This window comes from Coturnix japonica, chromosome 4 (assembly GCF_054131305.1).
Source record: "Coturnix japonica strain WE chromosome 4, WE-NBRP24, whole genome shotgun sequence".
Taxonomy (NCBI): domain Eukaryota; kingdom Metazoa; phylum Chordata; class Aves; order Galliformes; family Phasianidae; genus Coturnix; species Coturnix japonica.
In genome coordinates this window covers 20,170,429-20,193,003 of record NC_140666.1, presented here as the reverse complement: position 1 = coordinate 20,193,003, position 22,575 = coordinate 20,170,429, and the positions used below count along the sequence as shown (strand labels likewise).

At 44.2% G+C, this 22,575-nt stretch overlaps 1 protein-coding gene across 1 annotated transcript in view; it reads left to right on the top strand.

Annotated features, from left to right (window-relative positions):
• The window catches only part of NEXMIF (neurite extension and migration factor), a 114,007-nt gene extending 106,306 nt beyond the window's left edge, over positions 1–7,701 (top strand). The window contains 3 exon segments of the mRNA XM_015860660.3: positions 844–5,128; positions 5,837–5,931; positions 5,934–7,701. Of these exon segments, the coding sequence (XP_015716146.2) occupies positions 844–5,128; positions 5,837–5,931; positions 5,934–6,013 (4,460 nt within the window). The 3' untranslated portion in view covers positions 6,014–7,701.
• The last annotated feature ends 14,874 nt before the right edge of the window (positions 7,702–22,575 follow it).

The window sequence follows — 22,575 nt, the reverse complement described above, 5'->3', positions numbered from 1 at the left end:
ATTATGAATCACATATTTGTGTATTTTTACAATATGGAGATATCAGAGCATGTTCATGGATGAAAAGACATTCCCATTTCAAGGGTCACACCATCTGCTGAGCCAGAAGCCAGGTAAATAATCTTACGTTGCCATAAAAGATTACTGTAAGGCAAAGAAAATAAAAATCCTTAGGCTAATAATAATAATAATAATAATAATAATAATAATAATAATAATAATAATAATAATAATCCTTACATAATGCAAAAGACATTTTAAAGGTTAGGTAAAATGGAAAGATTTGCAAAAACAACAGTAATTCTAATAATTGCTTTAAACTCTTGTGCACGGACAGTGGCAGGAAGGCTTCTGGATTTAAATCAGCCCTAACTCTGTGACCCTGGAGCAGCTCAGGTGCGTTTCAGCTGCAGTCACTGCTGGGAGGGTGTTTTGTTTCTTTAAGAATCTTATTTTTCTATTAATTTTGTAAACGTTAATGGGAACATTTTTTATTAGAGTTGTTTTGTTTTTTAATAACCTTGTCAGATTTGAAAGGCAGTATCCAGGTAACGGTATGTATATTAGGAGGAAAGAACGGATGGTTTCGGTTTTTTAAACATAATCTTGTACCTCTTCCAGCTGGCTGTGGGGGGCAGAGTGTTTACCTCTTTGGGTTTTGTACATCATGAAATTAATTAACTCTGAGAGCGTGATCTTGTGGGGAGGAGCCTGCCGCCCTGCAGAGGGGAAGAGTCACCCCTGAACCCAGGGAGAGGGGGAGCAGGGTGATGGGGCTGCGAGGTCTGTAAACTCTCCTTTTTCTCCCTTCCTCCCTCCCTTCCTCTCCTCCCACTGTTCCAGAGCCACGAACCTCGGACGGCGAGGAGAGGCCATACAGTGCTGCCGACACCACCGACGCCTTCCCGGCCCTGACAGCAGCCCCAAAGGAAACCCAGGCGTGCCACCGCGTGCTGCCACCCCTGCTTGCAAAGAAGCCCTGCTCGTTGAGCCCGCCGTCCCCACTGCGGCTCACCGATGTCCCTGAGCACACTTCAGACGACTCCTCGGCGCATGCCATCTCCCTCACGTCCTGCGTGACGAAGGGCATGAGCTCCTGGTCTCTGCCAGGTGACTGCGAGAAGGCTCCTTTCAGCATGATGGAGCCCGGAGGCATGTCCGCCCTGACCGGAGACTGCCTGATGCAGCCGAGCAGGACCTGCCTGGGCTGCTTCATTGAATCAAAGGACGGCATTGATGCGGAGCCGGGAATAAGCTTGAAAGTGGGGGATATAAATAGGGATTATGACACCTGTTCGGTCTCTGATATAGGGATTCACTGCATGAGCACAGGAGAAACCATGAGATATGGGGATCAACTGCTTTCAGACCAGCTTTTAAGCTTCCCTATGCATAAATCGAGGGCAGCGGACAAAAGAGATGCAGAAAAATCTGACAGTGATTCAGAGGACCCCACTCAGAAAAATTATTACGAGGGATTACTATTAGACAAATGCAATGGTGAGGAACCCTTACTAACAAATCCCAACCAGGAATGGGGCTATTTTGAATCTTTCATTAGTGAAAGTAAAATTGAGCTGCTTGACCTATGCTCCAAAAATGAGCTTTCTGTAAATCTGTTTTCTGAGGAAGATGTGGATAATTACATGTTTGATGATGACGATTCGACCTTGGGAAGCGACGTCTGCTCCTTAAAGATCAGATACGAGTCGTTCCAGGATAACGTGCGGGAGAAGACCACCGCCCTACAAGAGGATGCCCAGTTCAACTTCTTCCCCAGCGTCTTCGGCAACTGCACCAAAAGGGACAGCAGGAGCACCCTAAAAAGGGGACCCGGTGGTGCCGCCGACCCTTCTCAATTCAAGTCTGAGGAAGGCATCATCTGGGGGGATGAGGAGGAGGACGGCGAGGAAGAGGATGGTGAGGAGGAGGAGAAAGCTGCCTTAAATAAATCTTGCAACAGCACGGAGGTGGTGCAGTACGTGGGCCCCAAAAGGAGCCACTTCTTGGACTCTGTGAATTCCACGGAGGACTCTGGGGAGTTCAGCGATGACAGCACGTGCACAGAGTCCTCCTATGATGTGCTGCGGGATATAAAGGACTGCAGCCGGTACCTGTCCCGGGACCACTCCAGCTCCTTCATCCAGCAGAACTATGGGCTGCGGGCAAAGAGGAAAGTGCGATACAGTGACGACTACCTGTATGACGTGGACTCCATTGAGAACGAGAAGATCCTGGACAAGAAGGAGTGGCTGCCGGACGGGCCCAAGGAGGAGGACGATGACGAGTGGTGCCCCAAGAAACGGCGAAAAGTCTCTCGCAAGGAGCCCCCTGTTATCATCAAGTACATCATCATTAACAGGTTTAAAGGGGAGAAGCATATGCTGGTGAAGCTCAGCAAAGTGGATGCCAACGAGACAACTGTTACCCTGAACGAGGAGCTGCTCAGTAAATATGAAAAGCTGGCCCCATTGAAGGGCTTCTGGCAGGAGAGGCAGCAGAGCCGGCTGGATTTGCTCAGATCGTCTCTCTACCACAAGCAGAATTTCTATCTTAACGGTTCAGATGCTTCGTTCCTCCCTCACCCACGGAAGCGAAAATGCAAGCTAGCAAACAGGCACAGGATTCAAAGAATTAAAGCCATTGAGCAGTCAGTGAACAAGCTGGGCTCTTGCTCCTCCGATCACAAGCAGCCTTGCAGCAGTAAGGAGGACGCAGGCCTGAAAGGGCTGCAGGCATTAGCCATTGCCACCCCCAGCTGTGCAAATGGATTACACGTAAATGACATCACGGACATCGCTGCTGTGAAATGCAAATCGCAGGAACGAGAATACAAGGGGACAGAGAGGAAAGTGCTCCGCCGGATCAAATTCAAAAGTGAAGCCAGGTTGAAATGCAAGAAAATCAAAGCTGCTGCCAGCGTGGCGGAGGGTTGCCCGGCTCTGGGAGACCAGGACTCTGCAGAGCATCTGAAGGATGAAAACGTTCCTTGTGCTTCAGACAGCTCCCATCTCCCAGAGTGCCATGAGGATAAGATTGCTAAAAATTCTCCTTTCCTTCCATCCACCTCCTCTTCAGACAAGCCTCTGCCATCTGCTAATATCACCACCAATGTACCCCTGATCCCCGGAGGGTATCTGCAGACACTGTTAGACGCTTCGGATTTGTCGAGCAGCACCGGCATCTCATACTTCGCACAGCATCCCTCCGAGCAGCAGCACCCACTCCCCAGCATCATCCCAGCAGAAAAACCATTCACTGCTCTGCAGCCATCGCAGAGCTGCGTGCTGTCCCCACCGTCTGAGTCTGAGCTGCAGCAGTCTCCTGGTCACCTGGAGATGGAGCAGAGCACCTTTGGCAGCGTGTGGCCGGCCAGCAAGGCTGCTGGGGGGAACCGGCAGGAATTCACTGGAGAGCTGCAGGATGCTGCAGCGCTGACAGGCGAGTTTGGTGGTGCAGCAGGCACTGATGGCCTCCCGGCCTCTGGCTACCCTCAAGTCAATCTGAATAGCAGCAAGCTGCTCTACCAAAAAAATTACATACCGGATAGCCAGCAAGTGCAGCCTGATGATTCTTATCAGTCGTGTCATTTTAATAATGGAGAGGGGCGCTTTCATTTCCAGCGAGGTACACTAAGTACAGATGATGGCAGACTCATTAGCTTTGATTCAGTGGGTTCATTGTCAGTTAGTTCTAGCAATTACAGCTCTTTAAAGTCCTGCGAAAAGGATGGCGACGATGATATTAATGACGATTTCTTGGCCCACTGCAGTCCCAAGCTAGTGATCCAGCAAAGCATAGATGAAATAACCCCTTTGAAGGAGTCCACGGACCTTTTAGACATTTCCAACTTCACACCCGATAAGTTCCGCCAGTCATCGCTCTCGGAGATGTCCCCTCCAGACACTCCCAACCTTTCCCCACAGATAGCTGGCTCCGACACCAAGCCCTTGGGCACCCTTAAGGGCTTCCCGGAGAGTGCCCAGGCTGCTCTGAGCAGCTCTGAGAAGGTCAAGTGGAACTGCGGGGTCCTGCAGACCGAGGAGCAGGCAGATAATGGGTTTACTTTAAATAATCACCAGTTTCAGTTCCATATGTTCAACGATGAAGATTCTGTCAGCCTTCTTGAAAAAAGACCATGCTTGTCAACATTTAATGAGCCATCTGGTCAAATTAGCACCAATAGCAAAGTGTCGAAATCTAAGAGGAAAAGTTCATCCAGCAAGAATGCGGGTACAAACCAAAGCTCTTCCCAGAAAACCACTAGGAAAAAATCTCCCAAAACCAACAAAGGCACCGATAAGCCGCAAGGGAAGAACTCTAGGCAGGCGCCCAAATCCACCAGGAAGGGGAAGAACACGGCAAGCCTCAGCAGCGAGAAGGTGCAAGTGGGTGGCAGCAGGGCCATCAGCCAGCTGGCCAACCCAGCCTCGGCACCCAAGGGGCTGGCTGAGGGCATTCAGCACAGCAGCCCAACCACTGGCAAGTTGGGCAAGCACAACGGCCTGGCTGGAGAATGGGCGCTGGGGAAGGACAGTGGCACAGCCTGGTCAGAAACAAGCCTCGGGAGCACCACAGGCCTGCTGGATGATGACCAGAGGGAATTTGAGGAGCCCTCCAACATCCTGTCCAATATCGCCTCGGGAATGGCAGACGTCCAGAGGTTCATGATGGCCTCCATCGAGCCCCTGTGGGGACCTGTCAACCACAATAGCGTGCCAGACATATTCCGATCACCCGAGTCGAACAGCCTGAAACTGAAAACCCTTAAAATTTTAGCAGGGACGCCCCAAGAGTCTAAGAAGAAGGCGAACAGCAGCTCACCGGGAATGGCAAAGAACCACAAGTCGAACAACAAGGGCTCGAGTAAAAACAGCAAAGCAGCCACCTGTGACCCTGGTCGCCCCAACTGTTCAGCTGGGTACAATACAGACATTCACTCTCCCTTTTTTGATAAAAACTATAGTAACCTGAGCACTTTAGGCAATAACGGACCTACCCATAAAAAACTGTACCGTCATAAATCAAGTTCTAAATCGCTGAGGGATGAGAACTGTAAGATAAAGCGAACAGACCGTGAACAGACCCATAAGGACCCACCTGTGACAGCTTCTTTTGAGAAACTGAGGTAATGCTGCACCAAACTGGCTGGAATGCCCCTTTAACTTTCCTACTACCTGCTAAGCCCGCTGTTCCTCATTTTTTCCTTCCTGAAAGCAAAAGTTGCATGAAAAAGACATTCCCCTTTTACAGTTTTTGTTTTTCTTTTCTTTATTTTTCTTTATTTTTCTTTTTTTTTCTTTTTTTTCCTTTTTTTTTCCCCTTTTTTTTTAAATGCATGAAAATACTTATTACTTGCAAGCTACCTAAAGAATGACCAATTTTCTGGCTTGGCTGGGGTTATAAAAAACAAAACAAAACACTAACAAGGCTACTCTTTTCTGCTGTTTGGCTTCTTCGGTTTTTAATTACTTATTTATTGGGGGAAAAGAAAAAAAAAGAAAAAAAAAAGATTACGCGATCTTTTTAATGATTTTGAAAAGACTTTTTTTTTTTTTTTGAACATTTTGTAAAAAACAAAACACAAAAAAAAGAGGTTATGCATCCAAAAGCCAAGATCTCTAAACTAAAGGCTCTTTAGTTTGAAAATGAAAACTCATTCATAATTGAGCTTCATGTGGCAATTTTGAGTGCTTTCTAGCCCCCTCTGCTGTTTATCTCCTAACCTGCATCATAAAGCTTCATCTCCTGTGTCAGAGTTTAGCACATTTGATCCTGTCGTGGTGACTCCACACGAGCTAACTAAGATGGCATAAAATGTTTGGTTTTTCTGCAGGGAATCAGACTCCATTCTTCTTAAAGCAGAAACAACATTTTTGGTTTTTCCTGTATTTGAAGAAGAGACTCCCTTTTCTAGACAAAAAAAGACGTTTGATGTTTCTTTTTTACGTTTGTTTCTTTCGTTGGTTTCTTTCAAAATATGCCTTGTGGTACGTTGAGATGTAAGTGCTGAAACGAAGAGTTTGAAATTGTGGGAATTTATTATTTGAAAGCAAACCTAATTTGGTATTCTCTGTGAAAGACTGTTTTAAAAGTCATACTGTTGTACAGTAGTTTATGCACTATTACCCACAACAACAAAAAAAAAATTGTGCCAAACTATGAACAAGTGACTGTATTGTACATATTTTTACTTCTCTATCAACATTGGGTTGTGAGTGTTTTCTGCAGCTATGCCTTTTGATTTTACTAGATACATTCCAGTTATTAAGTACTAACCACCCCCTTTGAAAGCACCTGTAACTCATGATGAAAACAATATCGCTCACTTATACAACTTACCAAAAGTTTTATGGACATAAACTAAAAGTGTGCCAAATTTACTTACCTCATTTCATGGATTCACCCCTGTGGTTTAAAGCTCATAAAGAAAAAAAGAAAAGAAAAAAAAAAAAAAGGAAAAAAAAAGAAAAAAAAAGTTAAAAAAAAAAGGAAAAAAGGAACTTTGAAACTGATGCTGGGAAACTGTAATGTCCTCTCTTTAAAACCACGAGCAGAAAAAAAACATGATGGTGAAATGCTGAGTTTCGTTATAGGAGAGAGTTGAAATGGTGAAGGAGTTCAGAAAACACTCCAGGTAAGTTTGACAGGAAGTCGAGTGTCTGCATCTAGAGACTATGAAACAGCTGCTTTTCAAGTGTCTGTTTTCTTAAAGCAAAACCTGTAGCTGAAGAGCATTTGAAATGCAAAGTTACATTGCTAATTCTTTGTATCTCAGTTTTATATATTTTATAAGAACCTGGGATAAATTCTAAAGTAATTATAAAGACGGAACTAATACGTTTCATACATTTATTGCTGTTTACTTTTACTTTGAGTAGTTTCTTAAATATTTTTGATGCAGAGCCTGTCAAAAGTGCTCTCATTTCATATCTTTGGTGTTTCCTAAATGTCTAACCTTGCAATGCCAGTGTAGTTTGAAACATTGAAATCAGAATCATTAGTTTAAACACAACTCTGAGCCTTTCTTTTGATTCAATTCATAATGTAGGGAAGAAATCAGAACTATTTGTGATCTCACTGATCAGGGCCGGTTCATACATGACTGGACTATGTTAGAAAGCATTAAGTATTGAATGCTAAATGTATTACTGAAAGGCCTTATTTGTAACCCTACTCACTGCACCCTCGCCCTCCAAGAAAATAACAAAAGCAAGCAAACAAATAATCTCTTCCTTGTGCAACTGAGAGCCTGTGCATTTTGCTGCTGATTTCTTATGAAACCTTGATATGCAAGAGACCTGCTAGCTGGGAGCTGTTAGAATCAGAGGGGTGTGAGACTCAGACACACACAGCAGAAAGGGGGGAGGAAGTGGAACCTTAATACAGCCAGACAGATCACTCTCATGTTCACAGGCATAGAGCTGGTGTTGCACACATGACAGGACTAGACTCTGTTCTCTGTACAAGCCCATGCTGAAAGCCGAAGCATCAGGAATGACTGAACACAAGATTTGGGTTGATTTAGTGAAAACATGGACTGTTTCTCATTGAACACTTGGAGTTGCAAAGTGTCAAACTGGCATCATGGTGTTTCCAGTAGTCACGGATTCTCAGATCTTGAGGGATAGCAATTAACAGAATCACAGAATATCAGGGATTGGAAGGGATCTTGAAAGATCATCTAGTCCAATCTCCCTGAACACCTAGAGCAAGTCACACAGGAACACATCCAAGTGGGTTTGAAATGTCTCTAGATAAGGAGACCCCACAGTCTCTTTGGACAGCCTGTTCCAGTCTTCTGTCACCCTCAACAAGAGAGCACAGCACAGCAATCACATTTTATTTAATGGAAAAACAGCTGGTGCAGGTAGGAGTGCATGTCAATCCCATCCCGCCTCTGGAGTTTGGAAGGTGCTCTGGATCTTGGAGACAAGCACTATGCTAGTGCTCCAGCCTGGGGTGTTTGGCTTACCTGTGCCACTGTGCTTTCTCCTGCATCCCCCTGTAGCTGTCTTTTTTATCCACAGTGATTCAGGATCCAAGCCCTTGACATGTTCATCCTGCACACTGAAGGGTGAAGGGCTCCTGGCTCCATTCTTTGGTATATTTCAGCTACTGCTCCTGTGGAGACAGGTCAGGCCTGGAGTTAGGGTGTGGTATGTCCCTTCTTTTTGATCCAGAACCATCCTTTGAAAGCACTGGCCACTGAGCCCACACTGTGTTCTTCATGATGAACATTCTAACTATGTGATCCATAACCAAGTCAGTTGTACTGGAACAGGTAGCAATATTTATTGCGTTTGAGAAATGTGCAATAGGGCATGAATATGAGTCATAAGACATATCAGCTATTTTATTGCATATCACAGAACAGCTTTGATTGGAAGGGACCTCAAAGCTCATCCAGCTACACCCCCCTGCCATGGGCTGGTTGCCCCCCACCGTCTCAGGCTGCTCAGGGCCCCATCCCACCTGGCCTTGAGCACCTCCAGGGTTGGAGCACCCACAGCTCTGTGGGCAGCAGTGGCAGGGCCCTCCAAGTAAAGAATTTCCTTCTCACATCTAAACTGAATTCCCCCTCTTTTAGTTTAAAACTATTCCCCCTTGTCCTTTCTCTATCAGACTGTAAAAAGTTGGTCTCCCTCCTGTTTATAAGCTCCATTTAAGTACTGGAAGGCCACAGTGAGGTCTCCCTGGAGCCTTCTCTTCTCCAAGGTGAACAAGCCCATCTCCCTCAGCATTTATTCTTAAGAGAGGTGCCCCAAAATATGAAAAATCAAGGAATAACACAGCTGCCAGACATTTCAGGACAGTGTTAGTTACAAATGCCTGCTGCCTTCCTTGCTGCTCTCCCCTCACTCCTTTTGTTCCAATTTCTTTGCCATCTTTGGTTGCCATCTCACATCCCCAGCAAAATCTCTGACCATGGACATTTTCGAGACCCCTGATGACTCAAAATGACATGAGCCCTTCTCAGTGTCTGAAAGTTATAACCCCATCAGTGTGCTCCAAAATTACCAAATCTGGGCAATTGCCTTCGAGCCAAACATTTGTCCTTCCCCCTTTTGGTTTTGATCTCCACCTGCCTATCACTACCTCAAGATTTTAATCACTTCCACCTTTGCTTCATTCCTTGTCATAGAACTTGAGTTTTTCCCTTTGCCTTTGTTGGGACTGTTCAATTTTCATTTCTCCACGTGCTGCTTGCAGCCATGGGATATTTGTCCCAACTGTCCTCCACTCTCTTTCCATGCGCCCCTCAGGTTCCCCACGTTCACTTTGGCTTTCCCATCCAAAATCTGTTGTCTTATCTGATCCCCATGCACTTCCAGCCATCTTTTGTCAGGCTCCTGGCTGCTCAGGGTGATTAATTCAAGCTACACAAAGATGTTCATTCTGCATCATCCCTTAGGATGTCTATTCTCCTTGATCTTGTTCCACCCCTGCTGTAGAGGCATCGTGTAAAGGGACCATGATATGTACTGCTTTGCTCTCGAACTGTGCTGTGCTGGACCACAGCAGCTGGGCAAACTATAATCAATAGGAAAATTAGAAAGAAAGTGTCTGCTTACAAAAACTGACTGTAAAAGTGGGCTGAGACCAAGCTGGGGCAGTTTAACACAAACCTTATTAGAGCATGCATCTCCCACAGGACAGAGAAAGCAACCATTCTCCTTTGAGGAATACATAGCAAGGACAGTGTCCTTCCATGAGAAACCCTACAGCAAGCTGACAGCAGCCAGTTCACCCTTGATAGCCACAGTTTTGCTGGAGGTACTTGCATATAGAGGTTTTGTAAATAGAAAAATATCAACAATGGGGATTCAAATAATCATTTAAAAACAAAAAAAAACAACAACAGGTTTACATCTCGCTTTTTGTTTTTAATTTCTAAGCATTAGAGGTTTTCTTGAAACACGGAGAGTTGTGAATTACAGACCAGGTTTAGCAAGGTAATCTGGTGGAGGGAGGTGAGCCATGCCGCACGGTTCTGTCCTGCTGAGCCCAGCCTGCATGGAGAGGAAAGCCAAGTTCAGTCGCTTGTGCAGCAGTTGCTGTGCAGCTGTTTCTTTAAAAAACAATCGAGAGCACTGTTATTTTTTTGGCATTACAGCTCAAATGAGCCGGGAAATAAAATCAAGGCATTCAAAGAGTTTTAATCCCATGCCTGTTGGACCATGTTATTCCTTCCGTGAGGTCCCAGTCTAGCAAAGCACTTGGGCAAGAAGCACCTGCAGCAAGCGGCCACTGCTCACCCGAGTGCTTTCCTGGACTGCAGTCTGCTCTGGCGTGAGCCAAGAGAAAACTCCATGGAAGTCAGTGTAAGTGAGAAAAGGATCAGGTGTATGGACTTCAGTCGGTGCAGGATCAGGCCCTTGGTCTTACTTTCTCAACTCGGTGTGTTGGACTTTGCCTGTGCAGCTCCCAGAGTCCAGCGGCAGTTGCATGGTTCAAGGCGCTGACATCTATTTGAGAATGTGCCTCTTTGTCTCTTCAGCGTGTAAAATAATGCAAAAAAGAAGAATATATAGAATAAACAAAGTACAATGTCTGTGGTAGAAGCAAGGCTTTTCAAATCTGTTTCTCAGGTAAACAAGTGACACTAATGACAGTGGAGTAAGAGCCATCTAAGGGAATTCAGATCTAGAAAAGGAGGATGTCCTCCATCCCACAGGATACTTGGGTTGCCAGACACGTTTACTGAGCCTTTGAACACTTGGTGCAAAAGGAAACAAGAAATAGAATTTGTATTCACCGCTACCCTTCGATAGATAGGGAAATAAAAAACCACCCCACAAACCACGTATGTTTCAAAAGCACAAAGGGAAGACTTTAAAATAAAATAGAAAAAGGAAAAAAAGAAAAAAAAGAAAAAAAAAAGAAAAAAAAAAAGGATTCTGGTTAAACTCCTTTTGTCTTTTACTCCCCGTGGGAAGCAGGGTAGGAATTGAAGGAGATGCTCTGTTTCACATCCCACAGCGCCGGCTGCGGCTGTTCTGACTGCTGCCTACAGAGATTTGAATGTACTGCTCCTTGAGTTAACTTCCATAGAACTAGAGGCACCTCGCGAGTAAGTTGCTACTGTTTTATGGTGCTAAAGAAAACTTTTATCCCCCTCGAGCATTTAAGAGATATGAAATGGCCCTTTTTATGAATGTAACATATCCATTTCCGTTTAACATTTTACACTGCAATTTTAACATGTTTGGAAATGATTTGCCTTTTTTCTTTTAGAATAAGCTTTATAAATATTCTGTAGAGTCAATTGAAGTATAATTCTTAAGGATCACTCTAAGACGCCTACAAAATCTTGTATATTTTTAAGTGTGCCAATTTGTAAAATATTTTGTAAGTGTATATTTTTCTTAGGAAAGTGCTGTGAAGTGTTTGTATGTGTGAGGTTTCCCTTTTTTTGCACCTCCGGGTGTTAATAAAAGGATGTATACTTAAAAGTTTCTGGTTTTAAAAACCAAAATACAAAGAAAAAAAAACTTAAAACTTTTTGTTGGAGATTTTGTAATAAAAAGAAATGTTGTGAAAGAGTGTAGTGATATTGTGTAAAGGAAACTGGAAAATTTGTGAGCGCTTTGCTGTTTTATAGATCCTCTTGTAAATTATTCTTGTAATATTTTGGGTTTTGTTGTTCTTGTTGCAAAGGTTTTAAATATTTGTGACTGACTCTGTATGGTGCAAACGTCATATTGTTAACTTGCTGAGTTTTGTTATATTGTTTATGGAATAAATAATAATAATAAAAAAAAACACAAAGCAATTAAAATCTCATTTTAAGGTCATGTATGGAGGAGAAATTAAAACTGCCGTTTACTGAATATTAGGAATTGCTTCTTTAAACAAATTGCTGCCCTCAGAAATAAATGAGCAGCTGTCCTACTGCAAGCCGCACACGCACTCGTGGTTTCGGCCCTTTGGTTTAATTGGTCTCACATTAATTACTTGAAGCCACGTTGGAAACAGGGGTGCAATAGAGGACGGGAAGACATGGGGAAAATATGTTTGGATGGCTTTTACTTCTCCACTTCTCTGAGGCCTTTTGTGCTGGGTATGGTGCCGTGGGCAGTGAGCGCTCACCGGGTTCCTGGGTCTGTCGCCAAGGGAATGAGAAGCTACCCTCAGAAAACAGACGTGGCACCTCTACGAGCAAACAGCTGCCTGGATTCACGGACAGCCACAGACAAGCACTGCCTCTGAAGTGCAGCCCCAAGTGATGGTACAAGATTTTGATGTTTCCTATGTTGCGTGGTACCAGATGCAAAGTGGTGAGTCGGGACTGCTGGCTGGTCTCTGTTCTCTGGTAAGTGCAAGGTGGTGGGGCTCCTGGTCTGAGAGGGACAGGTGTTACCACCCTGGAGATAGTTCCAGCACAAGTACAAGTCCTGCACAGAAATCAGAACATTGTGCATGCAGCAACGTGCCTGTCAGTGTTAATGACATCAAGGTGTAAGAGAATGCAAATGCTTTCCAAATCCTGAGCAGTGTCAGGTCAAGGTGACTCAGAGTTTTAGATTATGATTTATGGCTGGCAGTGCCAGTGTGGCTGCTAGACTTGGGCTCACACTGTGGGCATGGAACGGTCACCCCACAAGGGAAAGTCACAGGGATGGGATGTGCTGCGATGCTGCCAAGCACAGCAAACACCCACAAAATGCTGCACAGCCAGATTGAACTACTCGCTGGAATTAAAAGCATTGTTCTGACTTCCCTAGTGCTTCCTTCAGCCCCAGTCCTAAAGTTCTTTCTGACCCTTGGTTCCCAATGGAATCATATTTCTTAGGAAACATCCTATTTCTTGGCCTTTCCCACAGCTGCAGTTCCTCCTGCCTACATGGGGCAGCACCTGTGGGAGCCTCACTGCCTCCCACCAATATCTGAAGCTGACAATACTTAGGCTGCTCCTTGAAGTCAATTCCTCTGTTCCTCTTTAGAGTTCCCCTGCTATGCTCTAATGGGAGAGGTGGGTTCTACCAAAGTACTTGCAGTGTAAACAGAAGAAATAAAGTTATAAACCCATTGAGCACCTGAGGGGCAAAGCACATTTTTAAAGGCCAGTTTCACACACAGCTGTACCCAAACGGGCTTTTGCAGCTTGTTTCCAGCAGTCCCGCCTCCAAAGCCTAATGCTTAAAGCAAGAACACATGATAAAAACCCAAACAATTAGTGTGTTTACCAGCATGCAGCACTGATGAGCTAGGAAGTGGGAATATGCTCCCCTCTGCACATAGAGCAGCACTGGAATCTGGCAGTGTGTGCTGTAGCAATTACAGGAGATAAGATTGGTTTCATGTCAGCCTCCTGGAGGCAAGGAGGGAAGCTGTCAGAGGCTGGTTCTGGCTCTGCAGGGACTACCTGCCAGACCCCAAACCTCCTCCAACCCAGCCACAACCACACAGGATTTTACAGGTCCCAAACTGCAGGAGGGAACAGCCAGTGCTGGCCACATGGAGTTGGTGTTGATAAAGGTACGCAGTCTTCCACAGACAAGTTGCAGGTGTTTCAGTGGGGGTGACACCTACAGCAGCATTGCTTCACAAACCTACTTTGTGTTGCACTGATTCAATGAAACACTTAAACGTGCACTTTATCTTAAGCATGTTAGAGATTATCTCGCTCTTTAGCAGAGCATTTAAGTATGTGCTTAATTTAGGGATTTAATTAAGGATTTTAATTGTAGACTTCAGTATGTGCTTACCTGTTTGGCTGAATATGTGTGAGATTACTCCATGTTGATGATTTCTACATACAGAAAGTGACTAATTCCTCCGGAATGAAAATGCTGGGTTATTCTTGCACAATGCAGTTAAAATGTAAATAGGAAAATGCAAGAGACAGTTAACTTGATTCCTCCAGCTGAAAGCATTATCCATGACCAAATCTGAGTTGATTAAAATCTAATATAATTAGTTTTCACCTCTAAAGTGGCATTACAGATCAATAGAACAAGGCACTTTAAAAATGAGTCTCCAGCTCATAAGCTTTAATTACGAGAAAGGAAGGATTCACACATGCTCTCTCACTGGAGATAGAGACCTTGAAATGTAAATGGCCACCAAATAATGGGCTGTGAAGCCGTTTCTCCAGTCATTAGTGTTTTAAGCTGATTTCCTAAGGAAAGAGAGCTCCAGCAATTTGCATCATCAGGCTGCCTTTGGGGTCACTTCCATGGCTTTTGAATTCCCTGATAAATTTCTCCTAATTGGGGGAAAAAGGGGATTCCAGAGACACAGAGCTTCAACAGGTTTGACACCAGCAAGCAGCCTGTCTTCTGCTTCTGCAGGAACATCGGTGGCCATAGAGCAGCTTGTTGCCATCAGCACTGGGACCACCTTGCTGTGGGGCTGAATCTTCAATTCTGCTTTCCTTCACTGCTGATGGCTTGGGATGCTCCAAAGCTCTGAATACGCATAGGTCTGAGTTATCTGCTGTGACATGTATTTTATTGCATGCCTGGAAAGCGCATAGAATTTAAATGCACAACAGCGATAGCAGTCTGAACTAAAGGAGTCACTGATTTACTGCCACATGCAGTGAAACATCCATGTTGCTTCTTTGCCTTTTTGCTTCTTTGGCTTTTTGTCATTGTACTGTTCCTAGCTGAAGTTACACAGTAAATGATGCGAGGGAAGATGTAGTAGCTGTCTATTTCATTGCATAACCCCTCAATTTTTCTCTCTTACCACCTATAAAACTACATCTCAAACACCCCCCTCCTTCTGTACTTCTGTCTCTGCACAGCATCTTTCTGGTTCCTTCCAAAAGAAAGGAGCACCTGTGCTCTTCCTCCTACCCCAGCCTGCCTTCCCACAGCCTCTGTTCCCCACTATCAAGGCAAACATTTCTTGTCTGCCATCCTATGCTACTCCTGAGCAACCTCAATCCCTTCTTCCCAATCTTCTCCATGAGTGCCAGTCAGGAATCATCATCCCAAGTCCTGGGACAACAGCTGAAAATTGGGGTCTCATCGAACCCATTGCTTTCTGCTACACACTGATGTTTTCCAGCTCTGCTCAAGAGTGTCTCCATCCCTACATTTAAGGACATAGACAGGTTTCATGCCATATGGAATCCTCCTATGGCAATGCCTCTGTCTTTTTGCTGGCAGCAATCAACAAACAAGCTGAGATGTATGTTACCCACAACTTCTTCCTGTGGAAGAATGAAAGGATATGTTTTCTCTACAGGTACTCGAGATGGAGATCAAAGGTGCCATGCATTCAATACTGCCTCACAGAAACAATCTCAGGACGGTCTTGGCTTCGTAGCTGGGCTGGGATAGCTGGGCTGTGTGGTCAGCACAGGAACTGTCTATAGCTGCAGAGGTGTTCAGCATTGTGGCTGAATATGGCCCCTGGAAATGGCTTAAGAACAGGAGATCAGACTCTGGTTAACAACTCATTTCATACACACTGTTAGGAAAGAGGATCATTTCCTGCTCCTCTGGGTTGTAGGGATGTTCTTGAGGGGAAGTGCAGCTTTTCATGACAAAATTGAACCCAGGCCTTAGATCATCCTTTGCTTTACTGTTGGGTTTCCTATCCTGCAGTGCGCATGAATGCAACTCAGTGGAAGAAATGGTGTGTTAAAATCAAAGTCTTTCTGTCTCTTGTACAATGAGATACCTTAAGTCGTGTGAGGTTGACTTGATTTTCCTTTTAAAGTTCATATATTGAGCTGTCTTAACATGCATTAGGGGGAGCAATTTGACACCTGGAGAGGGAAGGACCACCAGAGCCAGAAGGGCTCAGAAGCCCTTGCTGGGGCGACCCATCCCAAGGCTCCCCCAGCAGCCAAAGGACAGCGTGATTGATCCTGGGCATGGCCTCTGTGCTACAGAGAGACAAGCATAAGTGAGTTTCTGTTGCATTATGCATCACTTTTTTTTTGTTACTTTTTTTTTCCCCACATGAATATAAGAGCTATTTCTAATTCCTGTATATACCTGCACTGTTTTTTCCATTTACCATTAAAATTCACTTAGAGATCTTCTAGACAGTGTGATTATGCAAGATTAGGCTTCTAGCCTTTCAGTGGAAATAACAATTGGAGTGGATGGTTATAAATGCAGCTGCAGACAGCAGTGAAAAGTATCTGAGGAACGTGTTCTCAGGAGCACAAGAATTGTTATAGGTAGGTTGTGTGGCAGAACTGGCTTGGGAACGGTGACTGCAGGCTGGCAAAGCAGGGACTGGAATCAAGGAAAAGAGGAAACTGAGCTTGACTGAGCACTGTCTGTCCTGCTGTCTGAAATTGCAGCACAAGTTGTTGCAGCGGCAAACAGCAATCATCTGTGGGAGTTGGTTTTGTCTATCAGAGCATCCCCACTTCAGGGAGTCACTCAGCATCGCTGGATGCTCCTTCAGATGATGATCTAGAGCAAATAACTTGAGTAATGCCTGACTTACCAACTCGTCTGTCAGGTGCCGTGTGTTTCTTATCTTCTTGCACGGTGCACATCTCCTATCTTCTTTGAGAAGAGGGAAAAGAGAAGCCCGTGGCATTTAGAAATTTGGAGATAGAAAAGACATCTTCAGATGTTTTACCAAAGTGGTGACGACCAGGATCTCTCATGCCTTACATCGTGCGCTGTAGTGTGATCATAAAACCCTTATCTGGAATGCAGGGCTGTGATTGACATGCTCCTATTTCAGTGCACTGCTGGTACAGAGGAAAATCTCTGCCAATTCTCAGCAGTGCAAGGTGCAAGACCAACAGACGAGTCAATCTAATTTCAATCTGCTGTGCACCTGTATAATGAATAGCATATTATCACACCCTTTACATGATTATCTCTATATAATATAGTTAGTCTTCATAGCCTTTGGTGCATCATGTTATTTATTCTTTCATCTAATGTATTTGGAGTAACGTGCTAGCAAGATGCAGCTGCATTTATCCATCTAGGGACAACAATATCAGGAATAAATGTTAAACTAAAGGAAGGAATTAAAAAAAAAAAGAAAGAAAGAAAAAAAAGCAGCTCTATTTGTGCTATGCTGAGATGCGTTTCTTGGCAGCCCTAAAGATTCAACAGTCTGGTATTTATCATGATGAAACCAAGAAATGTCTGATGATTACATGAGGACAATAAAGAGACAGAGCACGAACTGCAGGCTGAGAGATAAGGGGTACGTTTTGATGGTAGGCAACAGCTACAGCAGTGGTATGTTGAGTCGGCTGCCAGGGGCAAAGATCAGCAGTGGTGATCAGCAGCTGCTGGAGGCCACAGTGCAGACATAGCTTCTGGGATTTCTCCCTCCTGAGGAGACAAAAGGTCAGCTGCAGCTGCTAATGGAAAATCTCCCTGTGAGCTGGACCTCCATTTGTCCTAAGGAGCTGCACCATAATTTGTAAGCCTGCAGAGAGAAGCCTCGACCTTGCACAGATGTGTGTGCTCGTGCATAAAGAATTTGCACATGAAGTCGCTGTGACGCTCGGTGCCTGGGCAGTAGCTATGAACAGCGTCCTCAGAGGTCCAGGCTGAGGTAATGGTGATTCATTACTCTGTGCAGAGGGAGAAAACTCCCGATCTTTGAACAGTTGCATCCCAGTGACAGAAGTCCCTCGACTCCCTTTGCTTTGTGTTATTTTTACGATCACAAAGTCGAAGAAACACACAACCCTTCTGTTTTGGCTTCAGTTAATCTTTTATACTAGAGAATATTTGACACAAGATTCGAAGGAATGACAAATTGCCCTCTAGAGCAGGCATTTCCTAAAGAAAACTCAATAAAAACATGCAGACATACTGCTCATCATATAGATCTTGCAGGCTCTCATAGGCAGTAGCATGAGTTTGTGCCTGGAAAATTTGTTTGGCAACTGCTTCCCAAATCCTCTCTGGCCCAGATAAATCCACCAGCCTTCAGGATCAATGATCTCCTCTTGTAACTCACTGCACAGCAGGGCCAAGGGCATCAGAAGCAATTAAAGAGAAATGAGAATTGGTTTGAAGAATGTAATAATCATTCAACTAGCTGGAGAAAAAAAAAGGGGGGGGGGAGGGGAAAGGATTATATCATTGATACACTAGAAAGAATAACATATGCTCTCTAACAAGCGTTATGGCACCCACAGAAGTAAGCCTGAAACCACAAGGACTCGCGCTGTAAATTATTTGATTCTGATGAACAAGGAAACAATATGTTGAAAATCAATTCAAGCAGCTAAAAAAGTGAGGAGTGGGCAGGGGAGGGGGTTCTGTCCCCAGTCTTGGAACATGAAATGTTCAGAACAAGTAACGCTTTTCTTTCACGTTCCAAATGACCCTGCTACAAAACACTGTACCTCAACACAGTAATTAGGCAGCTCTGCTAATGGGGTATCAGAGGATGGGCCTAATAACTGCTCATCCAGGACTGTCCTCCCCAGTCCCAGGCCCTCCAACATGATTCTCCTGCAACTCTCTGAATTTCTTTCTGCATCAATTTCAGCTGGGCTTGGGATTATTTGTAAAATGGCCTTGGGGAACTTGTTCAAAGGCGCTGCCGCCACAGACGACTTTGCATTTTAAACCAAAGCATTTCACCGCTATCTGTCTGGACACATGAGCTGCTCAGCGCTGCTTCATTAGGCAAGTTATTTTTAAATTCTCAGAAAGAGCAAAACATTGCGAGAGGAATTATCATTTGCTGTTGAAACAGCTGCAAAAAGGAAGAGGCATCAGCTCTTTGTGGGACCCCCTGCTACTCGAGTGATTAACCAGATGGCAGTACCAAGAGGCACCCACTTACACTCAGGAGACACATGAGATGTCAAAAATACCATCCAAATATAAGGAGTGGTGGGGGACCACCACAACAGTTGGTTTGATGTAAATGAGAGGGGGCCAACAACACCCAATAGGAAAAAAAACTGTGAAAGATTTCTCTTCTCCTTTGCCCTGTCCTGTGTTTCCCCTTTCGTCATCTTCCCATTTTTCTCCTAAGGGCAATAAGTAAAATACTGTGGGGGAAAAAAGAGAGAGAAAAAAAAGCAGTTTAAAAACCCTCGATTTTAACTTATCAATGCAAATAGAAACATAAAACCTGCCTTATTCCCCGAATAAACGGTTAAAACCCAGCAGTCACCCAGTGCTTTCAAAATGCCAAGGGGCAGCAATAAGCTGGTGTTATTTGGAGCTACTCTTGCATCATAACATGCTTATACATCTTAGCAGCTGATACTGTTCATACAGCACAGAGTTAGGGCAAAAGGCCCAGCAATAGAGCTGTTCTGGTAGGTGTTTTGGAGGGGGTAGGGGTTGCAAATGCTGAATGCCCCACACCTTGTGTGGCTCAGAGCAGCTACGGCTCATGCTGATGAGGTGAAACAAAGTGTTGAAAAGCTGCAGCCTACTCTGCCTACATCTAAAAACGGAGGTGAGAGGACTGAGGGACAAACCTCTGTCATCTTCCTTGATGTCCCTGCTTTCGGCTTCCAGGGAAGTGTTAGAACCTCTTATCACAGCTGATTATTCCCCTTGTGAATCACAGTTTTCTAGGACTTTATCTCCTGTCCTGCAGTTCAGCTGCCACTCTATTCTTAAGCAAATGCCTTTATATCTGGTGGCATTTAAAAACATGTTGTGTGCTTAAGCTTAGCTCATTAAGTGATCCAGATTAGGTTTTGTATCAGTGACCTGCCCCAAACTTTGGCTTGCCTGCAAACCACCAGTAATGATTTTATGCTGTTTAGGTCACTGATTACACATTAAGCGGCGCGGGGTCAAGAACTGATAGCAAGGAAACTGTGCTGTGCTCAGTGATGAATCTGCTTACAATTGCACTCCCGAGACCTGTCGGTTAGTTTTCAGTCCAATTAATACTTGTCATATGACTTACATTGTTCCTCTTTCTCAGTCAAAATATTGTGAAAGACAAGATCAGCTGTCTTACCAACTGAAGGTTTATTATATCAGCACTACTGCTTGAAAATCATGATATTGAGTTAAATTGACAAAGCCCAGTTTTCCTAACGTTTGCAGTATCTTTTGAAATGGTTTTGAGGCTTCTTAACATCCCTATGTTATTTTGCTTGGCATTGCTATCCGTATAACAGGAATATACCACATCTGCTCAGATAAAAGCCACACTTTCCCCACACAAGTTAGACTGCTAGGAATTGTTCTAACCTTAGATTTCCTTTCAGGTTTATTTTGGGCTGGTATATTAGTGTAAATGGGATTCATTTGCTGGCTCAGTACCTGGCTCTGCTAAAACTTGGAATATAGAAGGATTTCAGTGGGGTTTTTTGGTTTGGTTTTGTTGTTGTTGGTTTTTGCTTCAGGTTTAGAAGCTCCCAAGAGATTTTGATTTTTCTCACCTCACTGCGTTTGGATTATTACTTATCTATACTGTGAATAAATTATTTTAATACATTTCTAGAGAAAAAGAACTACACCAAGATTTTTATATAGGCTTGGGAGTTTTTCCTTATTGCTGCAAAGTTCTCAATGCAAATATATTTTCCCTTACAGTGTCTTTGAAATACAGTGTTACCCTGATCCTGTTTTCTTTTCGAGGCTGACAAGGAGATATGCGCACACAAGCCATTAATTGTTATTAATGTCAAATGGGCACTGAAATCTAATAAGTGGTTTTGAAAAACTTCAGATGCTTGTTCTGCATCTGATGGACCCTGTGAGGTGAGCCGTGTATCATCTCCATCCAGTCTCACTGCGGAGGGTGTGGAGGTGCTTGACCCCAGTCATCTGCCCCAGACCTCTGCTACAAGATTTTACTGCTGAAATAAACCACGGATCAGCAGAACTCAGCTGCCATCTCTGCACATCACTGGACGTTCATCTCCCAGCAAACTGCCAGAAGAGTAGGAAGTAAAACAGTATTTTCCATTCCTCTGGTGCTGTCCATTTGATAACGTGCTACACTTTCAGCTGGTTACTCAAACTATATTACTGAGGGGAAAAGAAAGAGATAAACACAATTTGTTTGTCATAAACAAATGCCATAAAATACTGTTAAAAAAATACTCTGAGACCGCTTCAGAAAAGTTCGGGAGCAAATATTTGCTTCATGTTCATGCATAAGTCACTGTTGTAGTCACATCACCACCCGCTTCTTCAGTTCTTTAAGGTCCATCATCGGAGTTCTCTGATGGATGTCCCGCTGATTTACCGATTGCCAATGCTGACACTCAGTGGCTTATCAATTGGCAGCACAAAGCTCTCCGTGATAAAATGGATCGACTGTGCACTGATCATCTGCTCCCTGAATTACTGATGTTTTACATCAGAATGATTTTTTGCCTGTTTCAGAGATGGCTGCCAAATAAAGAAAGCAGACATACGGAACCACAGGATCTTTCTCTCTTCTGCAAACCCTGGAATCTACCTACAGGAAAAGATCTGTTCATCATATGTAGATAGGTCAGTGTATTGTAGGGATTATACCAGAAAATATATTTGCATTGAGAACTTTGCAGTACTGGGGAAAAAAAAAAAATCCAAACCTACAGCAAAATCATGGCATACTTCCATGTTTTATGCTCTAATTCAATAAGAAAATACATAGTTGGGGGTGTACATCTAATCCAGATGGAACTGGGATTGCTCCTTTAGTAATCATTTTGGCATCGTGGCCTTAGTTCTATTGAGTTTCCAGTCAGTTTCATTTCATGGTCCCATCCTGTAGGAAATAAAACTGATAAGAAACAAAACCTGCAACTGACCACTCAATTTGTTCCTGCTCAAACACTATAGCCGCCTTTGAGTTGTTATATCCCAAGGGGGAAAAAACAAAGATGACTTCCAAGGAACTTCGCTTTTTCTAATGTCATTTTCAATAGGTATTTCTGAGACAGTAATGTGGGATCTTTTCCAGCTTCTGTGGGAATCCCTTACATCCTCTGCAAAGCTTTAACTTTTTCTTCTCCTTAAGCCAGTACTCAGCATCCCATCCCCCTTGGGTTCAAAACCAAGCTTGTGGTTTTCTCTCTCCTACCTCTCTATCTTTTCAGTCAGTTTGTTTGTGTTTTTCTCTCTGCCCTGATTGATTCCTGATCCTGCTCCTCTACCAACCTGCCACAAAGGAGACGCACTGACCCTACAGGTAACACAAGTAGAGTTTTATTGAGAGCAGAACTACAGTGACATTTAACCTACAAGCAGGCTTACAGAACTGTGGACGTGTAACGCTTAATTTAAGCTTACACTGTCAAATAGGAACATCTGGCTTTTCTGCAGCATGACTCATCTTCAGCACACAACAATGTAGTGTAAGCCAGCGTGAGAAGGAAATCCTGCTAGCAAGGCAAGGAGGGTGAATGTTGTCAACAACAGCTTTGCTGACCATTTTTCCCTTAAGAGCTGGGAAACACTGGCCATTTCCAGTCTCTTTGCTGACACCTTCACTCACCACGACCCAGGTGAGTACCTTGAGGTAACACGAAATGGCCCCCATGGCTCTTGGTACACACATGGGCCATACCACTCCTTCACGCCAACATCATCACTCGGGGGCTATGCTGAGCCCTGGGGGCTGCAAACAGAGAGGTGGTCCAGCCCCCCTTCACCCCCACACACACCATCAGCCCCATCCCCTTCGCCTTTGCCCCTCTTC